Source organism: Mercenaria mercenaria, chromosome 2 (assembly GCF_021730395.1).
Source record: "Mercenaria mercenaria strain notata chromosome 2, MADL_Memer_1, whole genome shotgun sequence".
In the NCBI taxonomy this organism is placed as follows: Eukaryota; Metazoa; Mollusca; class Bivalvia; order Venerida; family Veneridae; genus Mercenaria; species Mercenaria mercenaria.
The window spans coordinates 90266514-90287004 of record NC_069362.1 but is presented as its reverse complement, the minus strand read 5'-3'; the positions used below and the strand labels follow the sequence as shown (position 1 = coordinate 90287004).

The following is a 20491-nucleotide window of genomic DNA, read 5'->3' as shown; positions in this document are numbered from 1 at the left end:
ATCATTTTTATTCATCAATCTTTTGGTTTAAATTCCTCGAAGATTTTACTCAAAGTTGCTGTCCAAATGCTTTTAAATTAGGTAAATATTGTAGAACATTGATTAGCCTTCTGACGAAATTAATTTTGTGGTAAAGAAGCGCTGCGTAACTGCAATAACTAATTCATTAGAAATTCAGTAAGTGTTCTATAACATTCTATAATTAAAAGGAATAACTCTTTTTATTTGCCAAAGCAAAAAATAATATATTTGTGATAACGGGACTGTGTCAAAGATTTGAAAATTTAGTCCAATTAAATTGCAACAGTTATTTAAACATTTTAGTATTACGTAGCTTGCACTTTTTTATATCTGTCTTAATAGCTAAGTTATTTATACTTTTTGACAGCGTATGACGCAAAACAGTAAATTACTTCAGCTATTTACAAATTGAAGTACAAAATATATGCAAATGAAGAACAAAAATACTTTAAAACGTTTCATTGAAATCAGAACATGATCAAATTGATTAAGGGCATAGCATAAATGCTAAACAAATTGGATAAACTCTTTGAAGATGTAAAAATGTATATCTTGATCTGTTGGGTGTGCGCATTTTTCCCCTTTTTTGCTAAAATAACACCCAAGTAATGAATTAATTTCAAGTAGAGTTATCTAATAAAAGTGTAAAAAACACACTGACGGATTGATTTACGAACCATCCCATAAAATGAATAAAAACTTCACAGGTAGGTCGAGTTCAATTTATATCATATTAAATTTATAGCGTCACAGGTTTGATATTGCAAAAAACTACAATCTAAAAATACATTATTTATAGCTTAATTGACTGCAAAAGGAACTAAGTGTATGCGATACTGTTGTACTTATATTTACATTGTCTTTTCATTTCTTCAGGTTCTTTGATAAGACAAAATAAATATTTTATCCTGCCTATTTTTGTTGGTTGCTTGCTCCTTAGCCACAGTATGACATATAATTAATTTGAAAACACATAGATGAATAAATGTGAGAGTGAATATTTCGACATTTAAAATGGCTGCACTATTTTTCTTAGAGATAAAAATTCAAGTCTCTCTATATTATGATCAGAATTGTAAATCATCAATGCTGTTGGATGAAAGACTTGATGGAGTCTCCATGTGATATGTAAAGAGATCCTTCAAAAATCACATTCGTTTAGTTAGTTGTAAATGTCTGAAATTTGTAATGGAATAGCGAAGCATTATTAAAGGACGATGAAAAGCCTATTGGTAAGGGTCAAATTAATATCAATCATTTCGTATAGAACCCGTTTTCAAAATTTGCTTCTATTGGTTTGTCCTCCGTATCTGCTTATTTTGTAACTGCATCCTTTGGGCGGTTCAAGCCATGAGCTGATATGTGGTTCAGTAATAAGTCATCTGACTACAAAACCTGGCCCCGTGTTCACAAAACATTTTCAGTCGCAGCTGAGTTTGATAATGAAACTTTATTTGTCATTTATATCTTAATGGCCTGATGAAAACTAAATTTTAAGTTAATAACTATTTTCAAGTGACTATCCAGTAATGATGGTCAGTCTCAGTTGGAATTTAACCATTAAGTTTTAGTAAAATTGATATTAAAATTTCAAACTCAAACTCAGCTGAGACCGAAAAATGTTTTGTGAACACGGGGCCTGGTCTCTCGAGTTTGAATTCCTGTTGCCCCTCTAATGATAGTTAAAAGTATCATGTATGAGGGATTCACACAAACAGAGGAACATATGCATGGAAACCTTTCTACAGCTTCCTGTTTCATAAACTATGGCCCAAAACCTTAAACGATGAATCGCTAATATGAGTAACCGACGGCGACTTTAAGGTAATGAACCCGTTATGACAATCGGCAATTTTCGTGAGATTACGTATCCTCTTAATGCTAATTCGGCATTTTCCACTGCTGATGTAGTTCAAACGAACAACCAGCCGGAAAGTGCCGGAATCGCATACAGAGAAGACGTAGCCGTACGGACATTGACGAATGTCAGGACGGGTTCACTACCATGGGCAAACAATTTGGTTTTACAATCATTTGCAAATAAGACTTTGGATATATTATGTTATGAACATTAACAACCCATGACGCAATTCTTTGCAATAAGATATAACAACATAAAAAACCTTAAACGAGAGTATTGCCGTTTTTCTTCATTTACAAACGCATATTAGATACAGAAGGTACTAAAATACGTCTCCATCAGATAGGATGAAAGGGATGTACTAAAATGCATGTTTTGTTTTCTACGATAGCAGGATATATACGCGGTGCAATGGTATATCTGTATTACCATCTAGACAAAACTTGCCGTGAATCCTAAAGAGAAAGACGAGACTTGTATTTAGATTTGAAAGATATATTTCGTAATGCACATCTAAACGATTTATGATATATTCATACTGATGCATAATTAAACGTTTATCAACGGCAAATATCATATTTCAGTATGATGTGAAGAAATCACTTAGATAAATTTCAGTTATTTTTTTTCCTACTGTCGTTAAACAGTACACCGTGTAATAACTATATAAATTACAAAATACGAATATTTGAATTTAATTTATTACTTACAAGAATATGATATCAAGAAACGGTGTTTGATGTTTGAATATCATGTAGAAAAATCTAATATAAATATTTAATATAATATAAGTGCAATTGTATCGGTATTTTGTCAAAATAAGAAAATTGCATTTTCCTTTCTCATTTAAAACCCATTAGAAATTTAACAGTTGTTAAAAAAGAAATATAAACAGTTGCCAAATGACATATTACAAATATCATTTCATGTAAATTAAATGCTACATGTATTAAAGTGACACGCTGACAAATTTGTTCATTTCGAGTCATTTATCCTCCCATTTCCTTATAGTATATGCTAGTTTTGTGGGTGCATATATCATAAAGAGATAGTCAGGTGTTATTTAATGAAATTATTGTACGATTTGTTTATTCTGTTTTACTCCTTCAATTTTGAAAAAAAATGTTATAATAACCGTAGACGTTGTCATTTAGGACAGAGAGGTTGGTAAGATATATGACCAGTGACTGTTAATCTTAATCTACGTTTTCATTCACAAACATTAATATTCAAATTCAAGTAACAAAATCAACAATGAAAACAAAATATACACAGACTTTAACAACAAAAATGTTTTAATAACAAGATGACAAGTGGTAATAGATAATGTTTACATGTAAAGTATATTGTTGTGATTATCTAAAATATTTCCTGGAAACACTCAGCACAGCCTAGGTAAAACTATCCTTCATACGCCGTATAGATATAGACTCCTTGGAAACACTGAGCACAACCCAAGTAAAACTCTTCCTCATATGTCATATAAGGTAGGCTCATTGGAACATTGTGCACAATACAGGTAAAATTCTCTTCCTACACCATGTAAATGTAGATTTCTTGGAACACTGATCACAACACATGTAAAACTCTCCTTCATTTACCATATAAAAGTAGACTCATTGGAACATTGAGCAAGGCCAAGAAAAAATATTCTCCTGTTAATATAGATTCCCTGGAAACACTGATCACAGCCCAGGTAAAACTCTCTTTCACACACCATATAATAGTAGAATATATGGAAACATTGAGCATTGCCCAGGTAAAACTCTACTTTATACACCATGTAAAAGTAAAATCCTGAAAAGCAAGAGCACAATTCAGGCAAAACTAGCTCTCCTTCATACAACATAAAAGTAATATCATTGAAGTCATTGAGCACTGTCTATGCAAAACTCACTGTGTACACGATATAAAAGAAGACTCCTTGCAACCGTTGAACACAGTCCAAGCAAAAATCTCCTTCATGTACCATAGAAAAGTAGACTCATTGGAACATTGAGTACAAGCCAGGTACAGCTCTCCTTCACAAACCAGCTATATGTAGATTCAATGGAAACACCGAGCACAGCCCAGGTAAAACTCTACTTCATACACCATAGAAGAGTAGACACCTAAGAAACTCTAGGCACAGCCCAGGTAAAACTCTACTTCATACACCATAGAAGAGTAGACACCTAAGAAACTCTAGGCACAGCCTAGGTAAAATTCTCTTTCATACTAAATATAACAGTAGACTACATGGAAATATTGAGTATTGCTCTTGTAAAACACTCCTTCATACACCATCTTTGGTAACACTGAGCAAAATCCAAGCAAAACTCGTCTTCATACACAATATAACAGTATACTACAAGGAAGTATTGAACCTGGTAAAACTTTCCTTCATACACCATGTAACAGTAGAATCCTTGAAAAATTCTTCTTATACTCCATATGTAAGTAGCAAAGCTCATGTAAAACTCTCCTTCACATACGATATTAAAGTAGAATCCTTGGAACAGTGAGCACAGCCCAGGTAAAACTCTCCTTACTCCGTATAGAAGTAGAATCATTGGAACACTGAGCACAGCCCATGTAAAACTCTCCTTACTCCATATAGAGGTACAGTAAAACACCGCTCGCTCGAGGTCGCAAGGGGATGAGCAAAATGCTCGAGTTATCCATGGTTTCGAGCGACCCAAACATTGACCAACATACGAAGAAAATTGAAGTTTGTTTTACGAATTGTCATCAAGACAATTTGCAGAGGAAACGGTGATGCGTAATAATAACACAGTCGTGACATTTTCAAAAAACTTATTACAAACGTTATTTATGATAGGTCGTAATTGGCACATGTGAAGAAACATCTAAGACATTTTATTTTTTTTAATATATTTTTTATTTGAAGTACCGTAATCGAATTTAGTCTCATTTGAACACTGAGCACAGTCCAGGTAAAACACTCCTTTACACGCCATATACAAGTAGAATCCCCGCAAAATATAACTCAGATATCATGTCTTAAATCTTTAAGACATGATTGGTGTATATGTTTTCTTTTTTGCAGGGTAAATATTTTGGGTTCGGAAGTTTTCATACCAGACAAACGCTGTGCTGCTTGTCCTCAGGGAACAACTTGTGTAGATAACTTATGTTCAGGTACGAATGTCATATCATTTGTTTGACTATTGTCACTAAATATAAAATCAAGTTAGTTAAACGTTTGTAACACTGATTTGGTTCAGTAATCACATGGGATTGATTCAGAATTTCCTTCTTTGGAGAAAGTTCTAAATATGTTATGTTATCTAAGGAATATTACTCCCGTATGGCATGTGTACTCCGAGAAAAAACATTTTTTTAGTCAATTGTGCATTCTAAATTCAGCTGTACGTCAATATATTTTTGTATAGGCAAACATGTTATTAAAAATGATATGAAGAAGATGCTTGTTTGAAAAAGATAACTCAACGATTTACACCTTAATGTGCATCCTTTCGATGTCAAAGCCGCCATAAATTTTCATTGTCACATTTATTGATTTAAAAAAGATAAAATGCTTAACATTTTCCTGTAATTGTATTTACTTTTACAGCACGATTTTTCCAACCAGGTGCTCGAACTCTTCCTATCGGCAGTTCGAGTGTAAAAATAGAATCGATATCAGGTACGTTACTACAAAGTTCATTAAACACGTAGGCCCCTAAACAGAAATCGTGAATGCAAATTTATCCATGTTCTGAATAATACTGGAAGGCATTTAGGCAGCCTCTCCGCACACTTACGTGTGGATGCACACCGTTGGCCAAGATTGTTCTTTATGTTATCTATAACGCCATCCAACGCTAGGTTTATGGAAATAAACATTTATTTGAACGGGGTCTCAAAAATATACAAGTTTCTTTTTTTTAAAGTATCATTTGTAGTCAGTATTGATATAGCAACAGAAAGGTCTCTAAAAGATAAAAAGTAAGGGTAGATTTCCCGGAAGCACAGACCACCCTAAACACAGCCATAGAGTCTAAAGTCTGCTTACATAGTCATCTTTATTAAGTTAGATATAAGACTATTTAATATTCAATCACATATTATTGAAAAAGACTTTAAGAGGTATATTAGATCCGAATTTCATATTTTTTATGTTTAGTTTTGTGTTTAACGCCGTTTTTTCAACAGTATTTCAGTCATGTAACGGCGGGCAGTTAACCTAACCAGTGTTCCTGGATTCTGTACCAGTACAAACCTGTTCTCCGCAAGTAACTGCCAACTTCCCCACATGAATTATCAGAGGTGGAGGACGAATGATTTCAGACGCAATGTCCTTTATTAAATCGTCACGGAGAACATACACCCCGCCCGGTAATCGAACTCGCGATCCCGCGATCCGTAGACCAACGCTCTCCCTACTGAGCTAAGCGGGCTAAAACATGAACAATTACTTCGTATAGTGTATGTCAACATAAAAATAAAAAGTTGATGTGTATTAACAGTACTATGAATTAGGTTTAAAATAGTACACACTGTATAACTGTATAGAAATGTGTTCTGCAAATAAAATACCGGCTGTTTTTAACAGTCAACAGTTACTGCATGACATTAAATTATGAATGAACATAACCCATAATTTTATATTTAGTAAAGTTAAATACATTTGATGAGGATTTTATACATTTGAAGTAAATATCTAAAGTAACATATTTCAGTGAAAGCGGCCATTGTATATCTTTAAGCAGTGCTAATTCTTATTAAATCATATAATCTTTTTTTTTTCATATGTATAGGTTCTAAAGCCTCAGGCACAGGTGTTCAGCATGCTCCATCAGCTATTTCAATTTCGGGAGGGAGCGTTTCAAATGCGAGAGAAGAGGCTACACGTCATACAGGCAGAGGTTCTGGAGGTGAGAGAACCCGTGGTGGAAGTCATAGAAATCGAGGGAGAGGCGGACGCAACAGAGTTATTGGAAGTCACAATTCATTTAGGTAAACAATTTTCAATGTGAGCGTATACATAGACGAAATCAATTTAAAGAAAATGTCAAGGGCCGAAATCGAGAAATAGTGTTAAAATAATCTTTATACAGGTCATTAAGACGTTGGTGAATTTTATCGCATAACACTTTATTTCTTATCAACAAAAGCATTGAACGCTCTTTTTAAAGAGCAATAAGAGGGAAGGACAGTAAGTATTTAACTTACTAGAAATCACTGTTCTGATGAATGGAGATCTGCAAAACTTCGTTTATGTATAAGACTTTAGTGGTAATCATCCTACTTCACATGCCCCTGTCAAATATTCTAAACTATATGAGCCGTGCCATGAGAAAACCAACATAGTGGGTTTGCGACCAGCATGGATCCAGACCAGCCTGCGCATCCGCGCAGTCTGGTCAGGATCCATGCTGTTCGCTAAGTTTCTCCAATTCCAATAGGTTTTAAAAGCGAACAGCATGGAGCCTGACCAGACTGCGCGGATGCGCAGGCTGGTCTGGATCCATGCTGGTCGCAAACCCACTATGTTGGTTTTCTCATGGCACGGCTCATATTCTGATTACGAATTACGTCTTATACAACGACATTCTGTCTTTGGAGCACAACGGACTGCTTATTAGAATTATGATTTATGATTCTCGTGTCTTAGACTGTTTCGTTCTGCTTACTCTAAACAATAATAGCCTAAATCATTTGTATGAAAAGGTTAAGATGGTATAAAAGAAAACAAATTAAACGATTAGTATGCGCGTTACAAATTCACAATGTTAAAAGGTTTTGATCTGACATTCTGTACCATAAAGTAGGAAATAAAATTTTAATGAATATATCATCGTATTAATTCATAACGCACCATATGTGAAATTGCACTAATTTTAATTATCAAAATTATAATGACTTAATTAAAATTTGAATGTACGTTATTTGCATTTGTAAATACTTATTAGTCATCTATCCATTAACAAGTATTTTGGTTACTCAAACAAAGAGCGCCATTCCGTGTTACTATATTTTCGTCGAATGCTACTTGAGTAATCAATGTCTTGTTTTACATGAGAATAAATTTAATCGTTAATGAAAATGTTCGATTTTTTGTCTAACGACAATGAATTATTCCAAATACCAAAAGAATCGTGCCACAGGCAATCTGTATTTCTAAACTTTAAATTTGATGTGAAGGGTCATTCTGGCTGGCAGATCAAATTATCTACTGTTGTTCATAGGCTAGAAATTTAAGTGTGAGGAGGACATCCAGAAATTAATTTAATATTTGCTTTACCATGGTAAATTTGGCGTATATGTTAATATCTTGATGAAACTATACTTATACAGCCAAAACGCCACCAAAAAAAAAATAGAAAAAGTTACACAGTTTGACACTGTTAGAACGGTTGCCAGTGTCAGCAATAGGAAATGCGTTGAAAGCGTAGATGACAGTGTCAAGACAGATATGGAACAGGCAGGAAGGAAACGTTAGTATTATTTGTAGCCAACATATTCATTATCACATTGGATTTTCAGGAACCCTGTCCAGAATGAGCATGAGAACAACAGGGTGTACCAAGAATATCGAAGTAATAATGAAACCATTGTAGTATATACTCCGAACAACAGAGTTCTTCCATTTCCGGGTAAGCAATATCAACTACATTTGTTAATATTTTAAAAATAATCAAAATGTTAAAATTAAAGAAGATGAAAGTTAATTTGTAAAACACAATTACAAGAAAAGGTAAAACATTTGCAGTTGGATTCTAAGATACGTTTAGATATAGGCAAGCAGAATGAATATTTCATTCGCTTTTTTTGTAGCCAGTTCATGGTATTTGTTCGTAACCAAGCTTTTCATTGTTTATACAGGAAAAACAGACAAGAAAAACATCAGAAGAATTGAGAAATTTGAACGAAATGTGGAAAAGGACCTTGACGAAAAACAGGCAAAACTTATCCATTCTTTAGAACTGGTTGCTAGTAACATCACCGTTGTTGAGGCGTCAAAACACAAGGGCAATAGGAGTACGTAATACATAGACTGTCGTCTTGTGGTGTTTTAACTTAACTTTGTTGTGATTTAATGCTTGTTTTAATTAGATTTCTTAAAGATAGTTCGTGATAATTGCTTCCAACCTTTCAAAAACGCTAAGGTAAACGTTCTCTAACATTTGTGCTACTTTGAAAAATGTACGCACGTTGTCATTGAAGATTTCAACTGAGTGATTTACAACATAACACAAGTCAGTGCAGTCTCTTAAATTAAAATGCCCTGATTCTTTTGAATGAGTAATTTAACATGACTAATAAACGCCTTTTTCATTTTTGAATTAACCTGTTTCTTTTTTAATCTCGTTCATAATTTGCGGTCAATGGTAAAATTATTTGTGTGTGTATGTTGTATAAACTAACTAAGCTGGCGTTCTTCAGAAAAGCGTCAAGTCTCTTTACAAGACGCGCTTTACCAAAGACGACTAGAGTATGAAAGGTACCTCCGAGAGTATGAACTGCTGATGCGTGAGAGAAAAGAACGTCGACGACGATATGAAGAAGAACTACGACGTCGAGAGCAACATTACGCTTCTGTCCAAGAACTTCGCCGCGCCGATGCCGTATCGCGTTATAACGTCGAACTAGAAAGAAGACGTCGTCTAAGACTTCAACAACAGAGAAGCAGATATGAAGCACTGGCTCTCACACAAAATGAAGGTGCAATTATAGAAACTAGCATTTATCTTTGCAGTTATATGTGTGTTCATTTTGTGAATGCAGTTATTTCACCCAGTATTTTATCATTTTATATTTATCCTCCTACCCATCTGATATTAGCACAGTTTAAGATATTCGTTTCTTTTTCACTTTGCCCTAATGAATGCTGATTGGCCAAAGAAAATATTGGGAGATATTGTCAAACGGTCGAATGATCTTAACCTTGAATAAATTATCATCTTTACATAACTTATGAATGTTAAAGATTTGATTCCAGTCTGGGTTTAAATGGGAAAATAAAAAAAAAAAGAAACAAGTGTTTGAAAATGCTTTATATATTGTACTTTTAAGAATGAATTTTTGTTTAATATTAGATGCAGATATCTCTTTAAATAGCACCACTACTTTCTAACTTTACAAATTCTTTGAATCTCATGCCAAAAAGAAATGTGATTGTGCTTGTTATATATATATGCAATATTTTATACTTTTCTACTGTTTATTTGATTGTATCTTGCGCTCTGAAAGCTTTGTTTACATACAGCATATTATGAACAAGAAAGGCGTCGGCGTCGGAGATTGAGAGAAGAACGAAGACGATATGAAGCGCTTGCATTGCTACAGAATGAAGGTGCATAAGCACGTAGCACGTATACATTAGTTCAAACGGAGTTGTATCAAGTTTAGGAGCTTGACAATATTGTATATGTATTAGTATTATTGCTGTTCCAGGGTGTTAGACTTAATTTGCTTTCGTACAACTGTGCTTTGCATTTTTCGCTTCTTATTTTGTACTTCAGCATTTTAAATTTTTCTTTTATATTTTGAATTTATTTTTAAGATTAGTCTAATAAGAGTTTAGTTATTTTCTTGTCTTTAGTTCCAACATGAAGCGACTTTCTAAGCATAGATCTATTCTTTTTTTTTTCTAATGCTGGTAAAATGTTCGGTAGACATGTAGAAGGTATTAGCTACTGTATTGGTTGCGGTGTGAACTAACAGATTGACTACGGTTTAGGTTCTTTGTGATGTCTACTTTGTATGTAAATGTACGTGTTGAGCAAAAATATTATATCACGTGATGTAATACGTACACATATATAGATGCAAATAGTATAGAAAGTATTACTGTATAAACGGATAAGGGGTTGGGACATTTCTGAGCTGTTGATTTTGTCTTGCAGGTTCTTTCAGATGTGTTCCTTTTATTCGACTTACGTGTTTAATACTATGGTATTCTAAACACATTTCTGTGACCTTCTTTAATGTAAATATCTTTCCCATTTCAACAGAAAAACATCAGCTATTAAAATGTACATGTACTTTACTGTTTAAAGCAAAATATTCTTACTTCAAAGTTGTGCATATATTACATACTAGTATGTATAAGTTTGTAGAGCTAGTAACTTCCGAGAATAAAACACTGTTGAAAAACTTAGGTATGTATACATATCATGCCTTTGAATTAAGAAACTTGAGAACGTATAGATAATTTAATGTATATCACACAGATGACTTGTATATGCATTGCAAGGTATTGAGTGTGCATAAGCTTAAAGTAAAGGAAATTTTAAGTATTTATATTAGTTTTATTTAGAGTAAGAATAATTAGACCTTATTTTCCGATGATTTCGTATAAGGTCTTCCTAAGCTAAATGTTGTTTAATGTAAATCATCTGTAGGATAGCTAGCCTTGTATTTTTATTTTCGACAAGGCTTTGCATCCATATTGTAGCACAAAAATATAATGTACTATGTAGTTTATGTACTTTTGTATTTATATAGCTAATGTGACAGTGTGTTGTTGTTGTCTTGTTGTCTCTGTTAAAATTGTTTTCAAATATGTTACATAAATATCCTTAAACTGATTGTGAAACTGCTATTTGAAATTGGCTTACCAGTCTCGTAAATTATCTTTCTTTCCGGTAAACATTGAACGTAACTAAAAGGTGAAATGTTGACATTCTAAAATCGCTGTAAGGTTAATACATTCGAAATGCACTCTGCTATGACATTATTTTTGATAACTTATTTCTATTTCTTACCGGCCTTCTCCGGGTGAATATATGTACTTTCCTCAGAAAATAGGGTTTCATTAAACTCAATGTCAGTTTTGCTAGATGTTTATGTTACTATATTAGTATGTGTCATTGAAATACTATATTTGTTTTGTACACTGTCCGCTATTGTATTTGTGTCAAATGTATGTCATCATGGGCTTTTTAGCCTATTTGATTTGAAATAAAATGTCTGTCTGTCTGTCTATATAACTGAAGACCTTTATAATATTTTAAGGTTATTATAACAGAGTCTTGGTCTGTAATGTTGCTTTTGGCTGCTCGAGTAGATTTTAGCTAGACCTGGATCACACAAGGCACTTGCGCCGCGTGTGAGTAGGAATGACAAATTCTACGAGAGCCGAATGTACCACTGCAGACCAATGTATAACTTTAATGACCATTTTATTATATACTGCATAATTATACTACCTATTTCTAGAGTTATCTTTGCTAAAATTGAGTATAAGTTCGTTTTAAACAAATAACATTTGACAAATCATTTCTGACTGTCACAACTCGAGCAAGTAATCCCATCATATCGGTTATGTTTCCATATCAGATGGGAGATAAATACAGGGTTTTGTATTCGTGTGCGAAATGATATGAAAACTATCTTAGTAAATAATAAAACTATCTTAGTAAATAATAAAACTATCTTAGTAATATAAAATGACTTTAGCATTAATCGCCTGTAAATAAACATGTTATTCATCTTTAAAAGGTTATTTAGCAATTAGACATAGATCAATTAATTATACCGCGAAATATAATGTACTGGTTTCTGAACCTTACAATGGTTTTGTTAAACTTCATGTTTTGTTAGTGAAAAGGTAAACTATCACAATTATAATTGTTTTCAGTTCGTGTCATGAAAGTCATAATTCAACCATTAAGAACAGCTGTGTCAAATATGTCTCTTTTTCAGAACAATAGTGTGGTGAATGTTGCAACGTGTTTTATTACATGTTTTCTCAGCAGCGATTTAATCTATAAATAACTTCTTTCAACAACTAGGATAAATTCTTGCATAATTTGCCATGTATAAAGTAGTGAAAAATTTTGCATAGATCTTCACTAATTAAATTCTGAAGTTCCTTTTACTTTAGAGTATCGCATATATAGCTAAAGACCTTCGTAATATATTAAGGTTAACGGTGTCTTGACTCTGCTCGAATGGAGTTTACCTCAGCCTGAATCACAATAGGCACTTGCACCGCATATGATCCGGTATGGCAGAATCCACTAGAGCCGAATGCATCATTGCAGACCAATGCACTATTTCAAACAGCTATCACAACAACACTCTTAAATGCGTTGTGGTGGCCGTAAAAAGGTTTCCAAGTACTTGGTTTCAGTGTTATATTTTCTGGCCCGTTGAGAACTTGGAGTTCACTCAATATCTATGTAATAGAGGAGGAGAGGGGGCGTTTGGTTGTTACATTTTCTATTTCCTCACATGAACTGAGTCTGCCATTATTTTGCTTGGTTGCATTCTATTCTTCCAAAAGATATTCTTACAGATTTTATTATATGCCTTTGGCTGTAAGAATAATGTACATATAAAAGAAGTTTTAAAGATTATGCCCAAACTTCCTATTTGAAAATAGGTTCAATTACTAAACATGTCTTTGTGTTTAAAAAGGACAGTATTTGCAAGCAGTGCTAATATGCGATGCCGCTTAAAAACTATAAGCTTTTAGAAAACAACATTTACCAGATATGACATTTAATCGTGACTACATCCTGATGGAAATTGTCTAGATTTATAGTTGAAAGATTATCACCATAATGGTTGGTGTTAACTTACTGGCATATAACTGCTTACAAAATACAACAGTTATATAGAAAAGAATGTTAAGAAAGCAGTCAAGTTTCTTAGACTGTTTTTGAATGTTGTATGAATAAACATTCTACATGGGTTTACAGGTATTAAAATGTTTTTTTCGCTTCATTTTTATATCTCGTACTTTTACACAAAAAATAAACACTATTAGCATATTAGTTGTTTTACTCAAACTGTGAAGGAATAACCTTAATGGTGAAATATCCTGCAATAAATTGTTTGTCGAGAAGCTCATATTTCAACAGGCAACATACCTGTGTCAAATATGTCTCTTGTGCAGAAAAATGATGCCGTGAAACTAATTCAAGGTGCACATTATAAATATGACTGCAGTCATTGCAATGTATTTTATTACATTTTTCCGCAGCTGGACATCTTGTGCAGGGCTTTTATTTATGAACAACCTCATTATTCAAGCAGGATAGATAATCTTTACTTCAGTTTAATGTTGCACTTGGCTTGATAAATGTTACGAAGTGTGTCAAAATATATCAGTAAATTATAACATTGTGCCCTCCTGAAATAGTTTATTTAATTTTGCTGACTGTTTTGTCTTTCTCTATACAAATATTTCCAACAAAGATTTATTCTTATTTTATTTACTCGGGGCGAACCGGATGGCATGTCAAACTGTATATATATGAATAAATCCTTTTGTATTCATGATGTATTATAAACACAATCGACTTAGGGGAAATTCACATGGAAATTTAATTTAGCGATTTCATGGTTATAGCAACTTTATTTGTGGTGTTAAGAATTCGCGAAACGCGAGTGTTTTGTGTTCTGTGCATGATTTACAAATAATTTTAATTCCAAATTGGCATTATTCGAAAATATAAGCGAAAAGAAAACAATCCGGTCGCGGGTATTAACAAATCGTAGATGCTGTGTTTGCATGATTAATAAGGTACATTTTACATTCAGCATAAGACTGTGCCAGTTAGTTAAATGCGTACATGCTTAATTGTACAATATTTATTTGAAACCCCGGTCTGTTTCTTAAGCTAAGAACAAGTGAAAAAACAACACATTTTATATAATTATATAAATGAACATTTGATGTATTACTGTCCACAGATCAGTTTGAACAATTATGTATCTACAAAAACATCTTTTGGAAAACGAGTTCAATTTGAACAGACATTACAATACTTTTTTGAAGCGGTGTCATTTTCAACGTAAAACAAATAATTTGTTAACTTAAATTGTTTCCATATTTCAAGATAAAAAGTTAAGAGTAGCTAGAAATATTTCTTTTGGCATGTTGCATAGCTTTATGAGTTTTGACTGTGACATTCAAATAGATTCGACATAATCAACTTGTTCGGTTTCACGCATTTCCTCGTACATGATATCCTAAAATTGTGGTAGAAACAATAACAATTTAGTTGTTATTAATATTATATAATTTTTGCAGGTGATTTAACGGGAGAAGAGCAATTTTTCACAATTTCTGCACATAATCTGCTGAGGAGAGAAGTTGGAGCAAAAGACCTGGTGAATTATTAAATTTTCTCTTTTATTTACTTATTATTCCATGCATTTAGGTTTCAATGGGCGCTTAGATATGAATGTAAACAAAATTCAGTTAGATCACATAGAATGTAAGTGACAAGTATTCATACAAAAAGTCACAATTAAATGTACCATTTTCAGTAAATTCACAGGTGGATGCTAGTGAAATAAATTTAAAGAATGATCATAAATGAATAAATTAATGCAAAAGAAACAGGTATATTGTCAAACATGTAATAGTTGTGATGACATAGTAGATGGATAGACAGATAAGAATATTTACTGTGTATTTTTAGGCGTGGAGCAGTTATTTAGAGAGGTGGGCAAAGTACGTGATACGCTGTGAAACAGAATACCCAGGTCCAATCAAATGTTACACCAATTTTGGCAAAGCAGAAAGGGTAAACATGAATAATGTATAATGACTTTTGGCATAATAACAACGAAATATTGATTAAGCAACATATTTTCAACTGACATTGACATTAAATTTGAAACGAGTCTGCTTTTGTGAATAAAGCATTTGAACAGGGAAAATTGAATACTTTGTCTGTATAGCTAGTCTTGTTCTGTGACTGTTATACAAATTCTTTGTAACAGAAAAAAAAAACACAATATGTCAAGTAGTTAGATAGGAGGCAGTCTATTTGTAATTAGACAACTTGTGGTTCAAAATGTTTTGGCACTCCAGTCACACATCTTCATAATTATAACGTTAAGCAGAGGTCCAACACTAGGGGCATAAGAATAAATATACTGTATATACGAGTATATGTGTTTAACGAAAGTTGGGTAAATCTAATGTACTATCACACCAGTTTACTTTATAAAGATATTGCTACATGTGAATATTGTAGGGTCAAGACATCTATAATGTAGTGTACCAGTGGGGCGCAGAGGGAGAGGACTTGACCAGACCACTCAGATACGGATGTAGAACTCCATACGACCGGACTTTGTGCAATCACAACACCATCGTAAGTAGACTCTTTCAATGAATAGTATTTCCTAGTTTTATATGTCAAAATGTTTATATGTTTATCGTTAATATAGAGCATTTACCAAAATACGAATGACTTGCCGCCATAACATGTTTACTATGCTTAGTGAAATAGATTTAAGTAACTTTTTGAAATTTACTGGGAAGGGCTTAATGTAATGTTGATATAACTTGTTGCACAACCCATTTGCTTTTGTTTTGTTGTAATTTTAGGTATCTGTTTCGCTTGTGTAAATAAGCAATAAGATATGGTTAAATCAAACTTATTGAAATATGTAAATAAAATATCCAATACTGATATAGAGAAAATATAAATGCACTCTTCAGGGATCTTAATAAAATCTAATAAACTGTATTTATACACGAAGAAAATTGTGAAGTTACAATTGAACAGAATAAAGTTGTTTTTAGTTTTACAAGATTTTTCTTTTATATTTCAGATTCGAAACAAGTCCCTGACACAAATGGCGTGTGCTTCAAAGCACTGTGGATCCCAACGACAACTAACCTGCATCTATAGTTCTGGTTAAAAGTTGTGTTGGACGATATGAAAACTGCAGCGTGCACATTTAAAAGTTTCATCTTTCCGAGTTTGGACTATGTTTGGACTTGTGTAGACACCAATGATAAAGCTATAGTTACGTTAGTATCGTGTTCGTTTTGAGAATCTGTTTCGGTTGCAAGAATAAGAGGCCAGTAAATCCCTGATATTTATGTCTGTTGTTAAGTATACGGTTCTTGCATTTAGAAATTTTTTGAATGAAGAGATCGATATTATGGTAAAATACGGGACACATTTGGAATAGTTTAATACTGATTTTATGTAAGAAACAAGAGTTTGGCTTGAATACAAATATTGTATCGTGTTACGGTTGAAAACAAAAAAAGTAGAAAAAAGATTTCTTTTGGCAACATCAGTATATTCAGTTAGATATGGTGTAGTTATACAGTTGTATATTATTATGTATTTTGTATTTTTATCCAATTATGTTTGTTTTTGTTGCGAAAATGTTTGCTGTATGAGTCATTTTATTTTGTATTTATTTTGATGCGTTTGTGACCTCTTTAGTACTGGTTAAATAGATCGGGCATTATTTTTTTGAATGTAGCCCGATTTCGGACAATAATTTGAAAATGATCTGGTGCTCTGGGAAGATCTTACAACAATATAATTTGATTCTGTTTTTTTTTCTTCAGTTTTAGTCGGCATAATTTAGTGTATTACATGTAGTAAATCAATAAGAGTTAAGTCTATTCTAAACTTTTCTCGCTTAGTTCAATAGACTTTCTCATGAACACGAATGTCAAACTTATCGTCTTTGGAATGTACTTATCAAAAAACATATAAATATGTCTGCAAAGACATAATGGGGTATGACGTTTGTCATAATTTTATCTTTTCTTTAATTGATGAATGCGAGAAAGAGACTGACGTATAGTCTTTATAGATCTTATCAAATGTTCTTCGTAATCATAGAAAAAATCGTCCTGCTGACATGAGGAAAGTGGCTTTGTGAATCTAAAACTTCAGCGCATTTCGATAGTTTTTTAACTGTTTAAATCATTATACTAAAGAATACTATATGTTAAATAATAGGCAATATTTAAAGCGTGCATGGCGACAATTTTGACGTGTTCGTTTTGTTAATAATTATTTAAGGGTCGACTATATGATATCGAAAGTATAATTTAATTGATCAGGGATATTTTTGTATGAACTTTGCACATGTAGTCGAAAAGCCAGTAACACCATATGTCTTTCAGCAAGAATCTACAGAAATTAGCTGTTTAATTTGTGTGTGGTACTTTGTGACTTTGGTACGTGCATTTAGTCACTGCGCAATTTTTTGCATTTATTATTGCATTAATAACTTTAATCGAGGACGCAACAATAATGCTGGCAGTCATACTAATTAAATCAAAATACGTAATTGAACCTGAAGTTTCTCGTTCGTTTTGAAATTTGGACAATTTTTTTTTCAAATGTTATACAATGAAAAGCTATAACTATTTTTCTTTTCCATGTTATCTTTACTTCAGAAATGAATGACCATTTTTTTACTATGGTGATTATGTATTTTGGTTTGCTATATTTGCTAGATTTCAATTATGTCTCTGTAATATATATGGCTGCAGAGACTCTAAACGATGTACATATTCATATGTATCATATACTTGTACAATTATTATACGGCGTAGTCCAAAACAGTATATACAGGGTGCATATTCATCAGCATTCTAAATCTTAAATTTAGATTAATTTTTCAAATGTCTAAAACTTAAATTCGCCTAAGTACTTTAGTAATGCATCATTACTGTTCAAACTCTTTATAGCTTTTTGGTGTTTTAAATACTGTGTACATGGAACAAAAACCAAATAAAGCGACAGTCAGGCTACATATGATTGCATTTTGCTTGGCGGATTAATTATTTAGATGGAATTCTAACACATTTTATGCGTTGAAAAGTACAAAATTTGGATTTTGTCTTTAGGGGCCCTGTATTTTATAAATGCAAGATTTTGTTTCTTTAAAATTTATACATGTAGTATATTTCAAGACTTTGTTTTCAATGTCTGTTTGCTCCACAGTACTAAATTCAATACAGCTGCGAAATGAGTCATTGAAAATCGGAAATCAAAGAATGTAAGAGAACTTGTTCCTTCAAGAAAACTGGTAAAAAGTGTGAAAAGGAGATATCTGTAATCAAAGTCATATTTGTATCCAATTCCTTATACTCGCTGCCTTTTCTGTAACGCTTTTTGGAAAAATTGCTTGATATTTATACATTTGTTTACGACAATATTTGTGTGCGCGTTTCTTTCTTTTTTCTTCTTCTTTTTAAAGCTGCGATGAAATAGACAAGCAGGACAACAAGTGTGTAAAATTAGCTTAGACACCGTGGCGAAAAACAACGTAAAGAATTAGAAAAGGGACAGCTCTTCAAACTCTGTATTTCGCTCAGTTTGTACAATACAACAACATCAGGATATTAAAAAAGTATTTTAACGATGGGGTCCAGCCTGTCATTTGTATGATCGCTATCTGTCAAAAACACGTATCTAATTGTTAATCAATGGCTGTACAAACTGTAATACATTAAATAATACAGTAGCATAGAGTATCCTTCAAAACCTTTGGCTCTTACATAATTTCAAACTTAGAATAGTATGTAGAATGTAACCTATATTAAACGATTAGCAAGTTAGCACTTAGAAAGCTACACTGGCCTTTCATATATAATATTTAGAATGCATTATGTATGTTACTTATACTGCATTATTTCATTGATATAAAAATGTTTGTCTGCATTTATTATTTTTTTTTTGTCACTGTCAGTTGGAAACTCTGACAACGTATAACAGGTGACAACTAAACTGTTCTTAGACAGTGTAGTTATTACAAAAATTTTGACAAAAATAGGATTTATTCAGGAGCTGTTGATTATCACAAAGTACCAACAATGTTTGCAGCAATTATCTGGGTAAAAATGTATTAAAACGGAAATATATAATCAAAATATGGCTTATATTTTTTACCTCAAACAAATAAAAGATATAGTAAAAATATCATTGTTTTAAGCAAAAAGGATGTAGAATTTGTGAAATTTCGTCAGTTTATTATCTTTTCAAATGTTTGTCAAAAATGACTATTTCACCTTTCAGTTTTCCCAATAGTGACTTATTATGCAAAAAAATGGTGTCGTTTACATATCATACTTTCAAGCAAAAATTGTATACCCTAAAAATCTTGCTGCTTATTTCAGCAATTTATGAAAAATGATGCAAGTAAAGCATATAATCTATGCCACGGACGTTTATTACTGTGTACGAAATTTGAACAGTTGTTAACTTTACCCACTGTAAAATTTATCAAAGACTGAAAAATAGTGTCATAGTTTCTTATCGTTTGTATTTTGTATTCATCACAATTAAATAGATATTTTACATATTAAACAATTTAAATTGTTCGTTGCTATTTCATTATATATACAAATGTATATTAAAACTGGCGTATAAAACTTATATTATTGTTGCATATATAGTAGTGTTAAGTTGTTATTTTGCTGTTATGTATCAAAATTAAACAAGGTATTTTATTAATAAACAATTTCTAATAAAATGAAAAAAGAAATCCTGCAGTTTTGTATGTTTATTCATTTCTAACACGCATTGCTATACAACATAAATAAAACATAATCCCTACAATCATAAAAAATCTCAACATCATTGTTTCATTATAAGATAATATGAAAAGTCAGTTAAATGTCGAAACAGTTATCCATCATGTGTTAACCTTGCCGAATAACACACTAATGCATGAACACCAAAAGCAATAGGACCATAGTGGTCCGAAGTCGCTAACCTGACATTGACTATCTGACCTTGAATATAATTATGACACACTGAATCATCAATGGATATATTTGTGTTTAGTATAAGAAACATTAAACAGGTCAACTGCAATTTTGAACAAATATGCAAGAGGACTTTACAGGGATATTATGGACCAAGTTAA

At 32.4% G+C, this 20491-nt stretch overlaps 1 protein-coding gene across 4 annotated transcripts in view; it reads left to right on the top strand.

Annotated features, from left to right (window-relative positions):
- The window catches only part of LOC128555276 (uncharacterized), a 61212-nt gene extending 41109 nt beyond the window's left edge, over positions 1–20103 (top strand). For 2 of the 4 annotated variants that reach the window (XM_053537188.1, XM_053537189.1), the window contains 11 exons: positions 4932–5023; positions 5460–5531; positions 6646–6844; positions 8375–8484; positions 8714–8869; positions 9275–9553; positions 10098–10184; positions 14877–14956; positions 15271–15375; positions 15832–15951; positions 16415–20103. In XM_053537188.1, coding sequence (XP_053393163.1) covers positions 4932–5023; positions 5460–5531; positions 6646–6844; positions 8375–8484; positions 8714–8869; positions 9275–9553; positions 10098–10184; positions 14877–14956; positions 15271–15375; positions 15832–15951; positions 16415–16504 — 1390 coding nt within the window. In that variant the 3' untranslated portion in view covers positions 16505–20103. The remainder of the gene's footprint in view (positions 1–4931; positions 5024–5459; positions 5532–6645; positions 6845–8374; positions 8485–8713; positions 8870–9274; positions 9554–10097; positions 10185–14876; positions 14957–15270; positions 15376–15831; positions 15952–16414) is intronic. The other 2 variants (XM_053537190.1, XM_053537191.1) reach the window with 2 other exon arrangements.
- Positions 20104–20491: the final 388 nt, after the last annotated feature.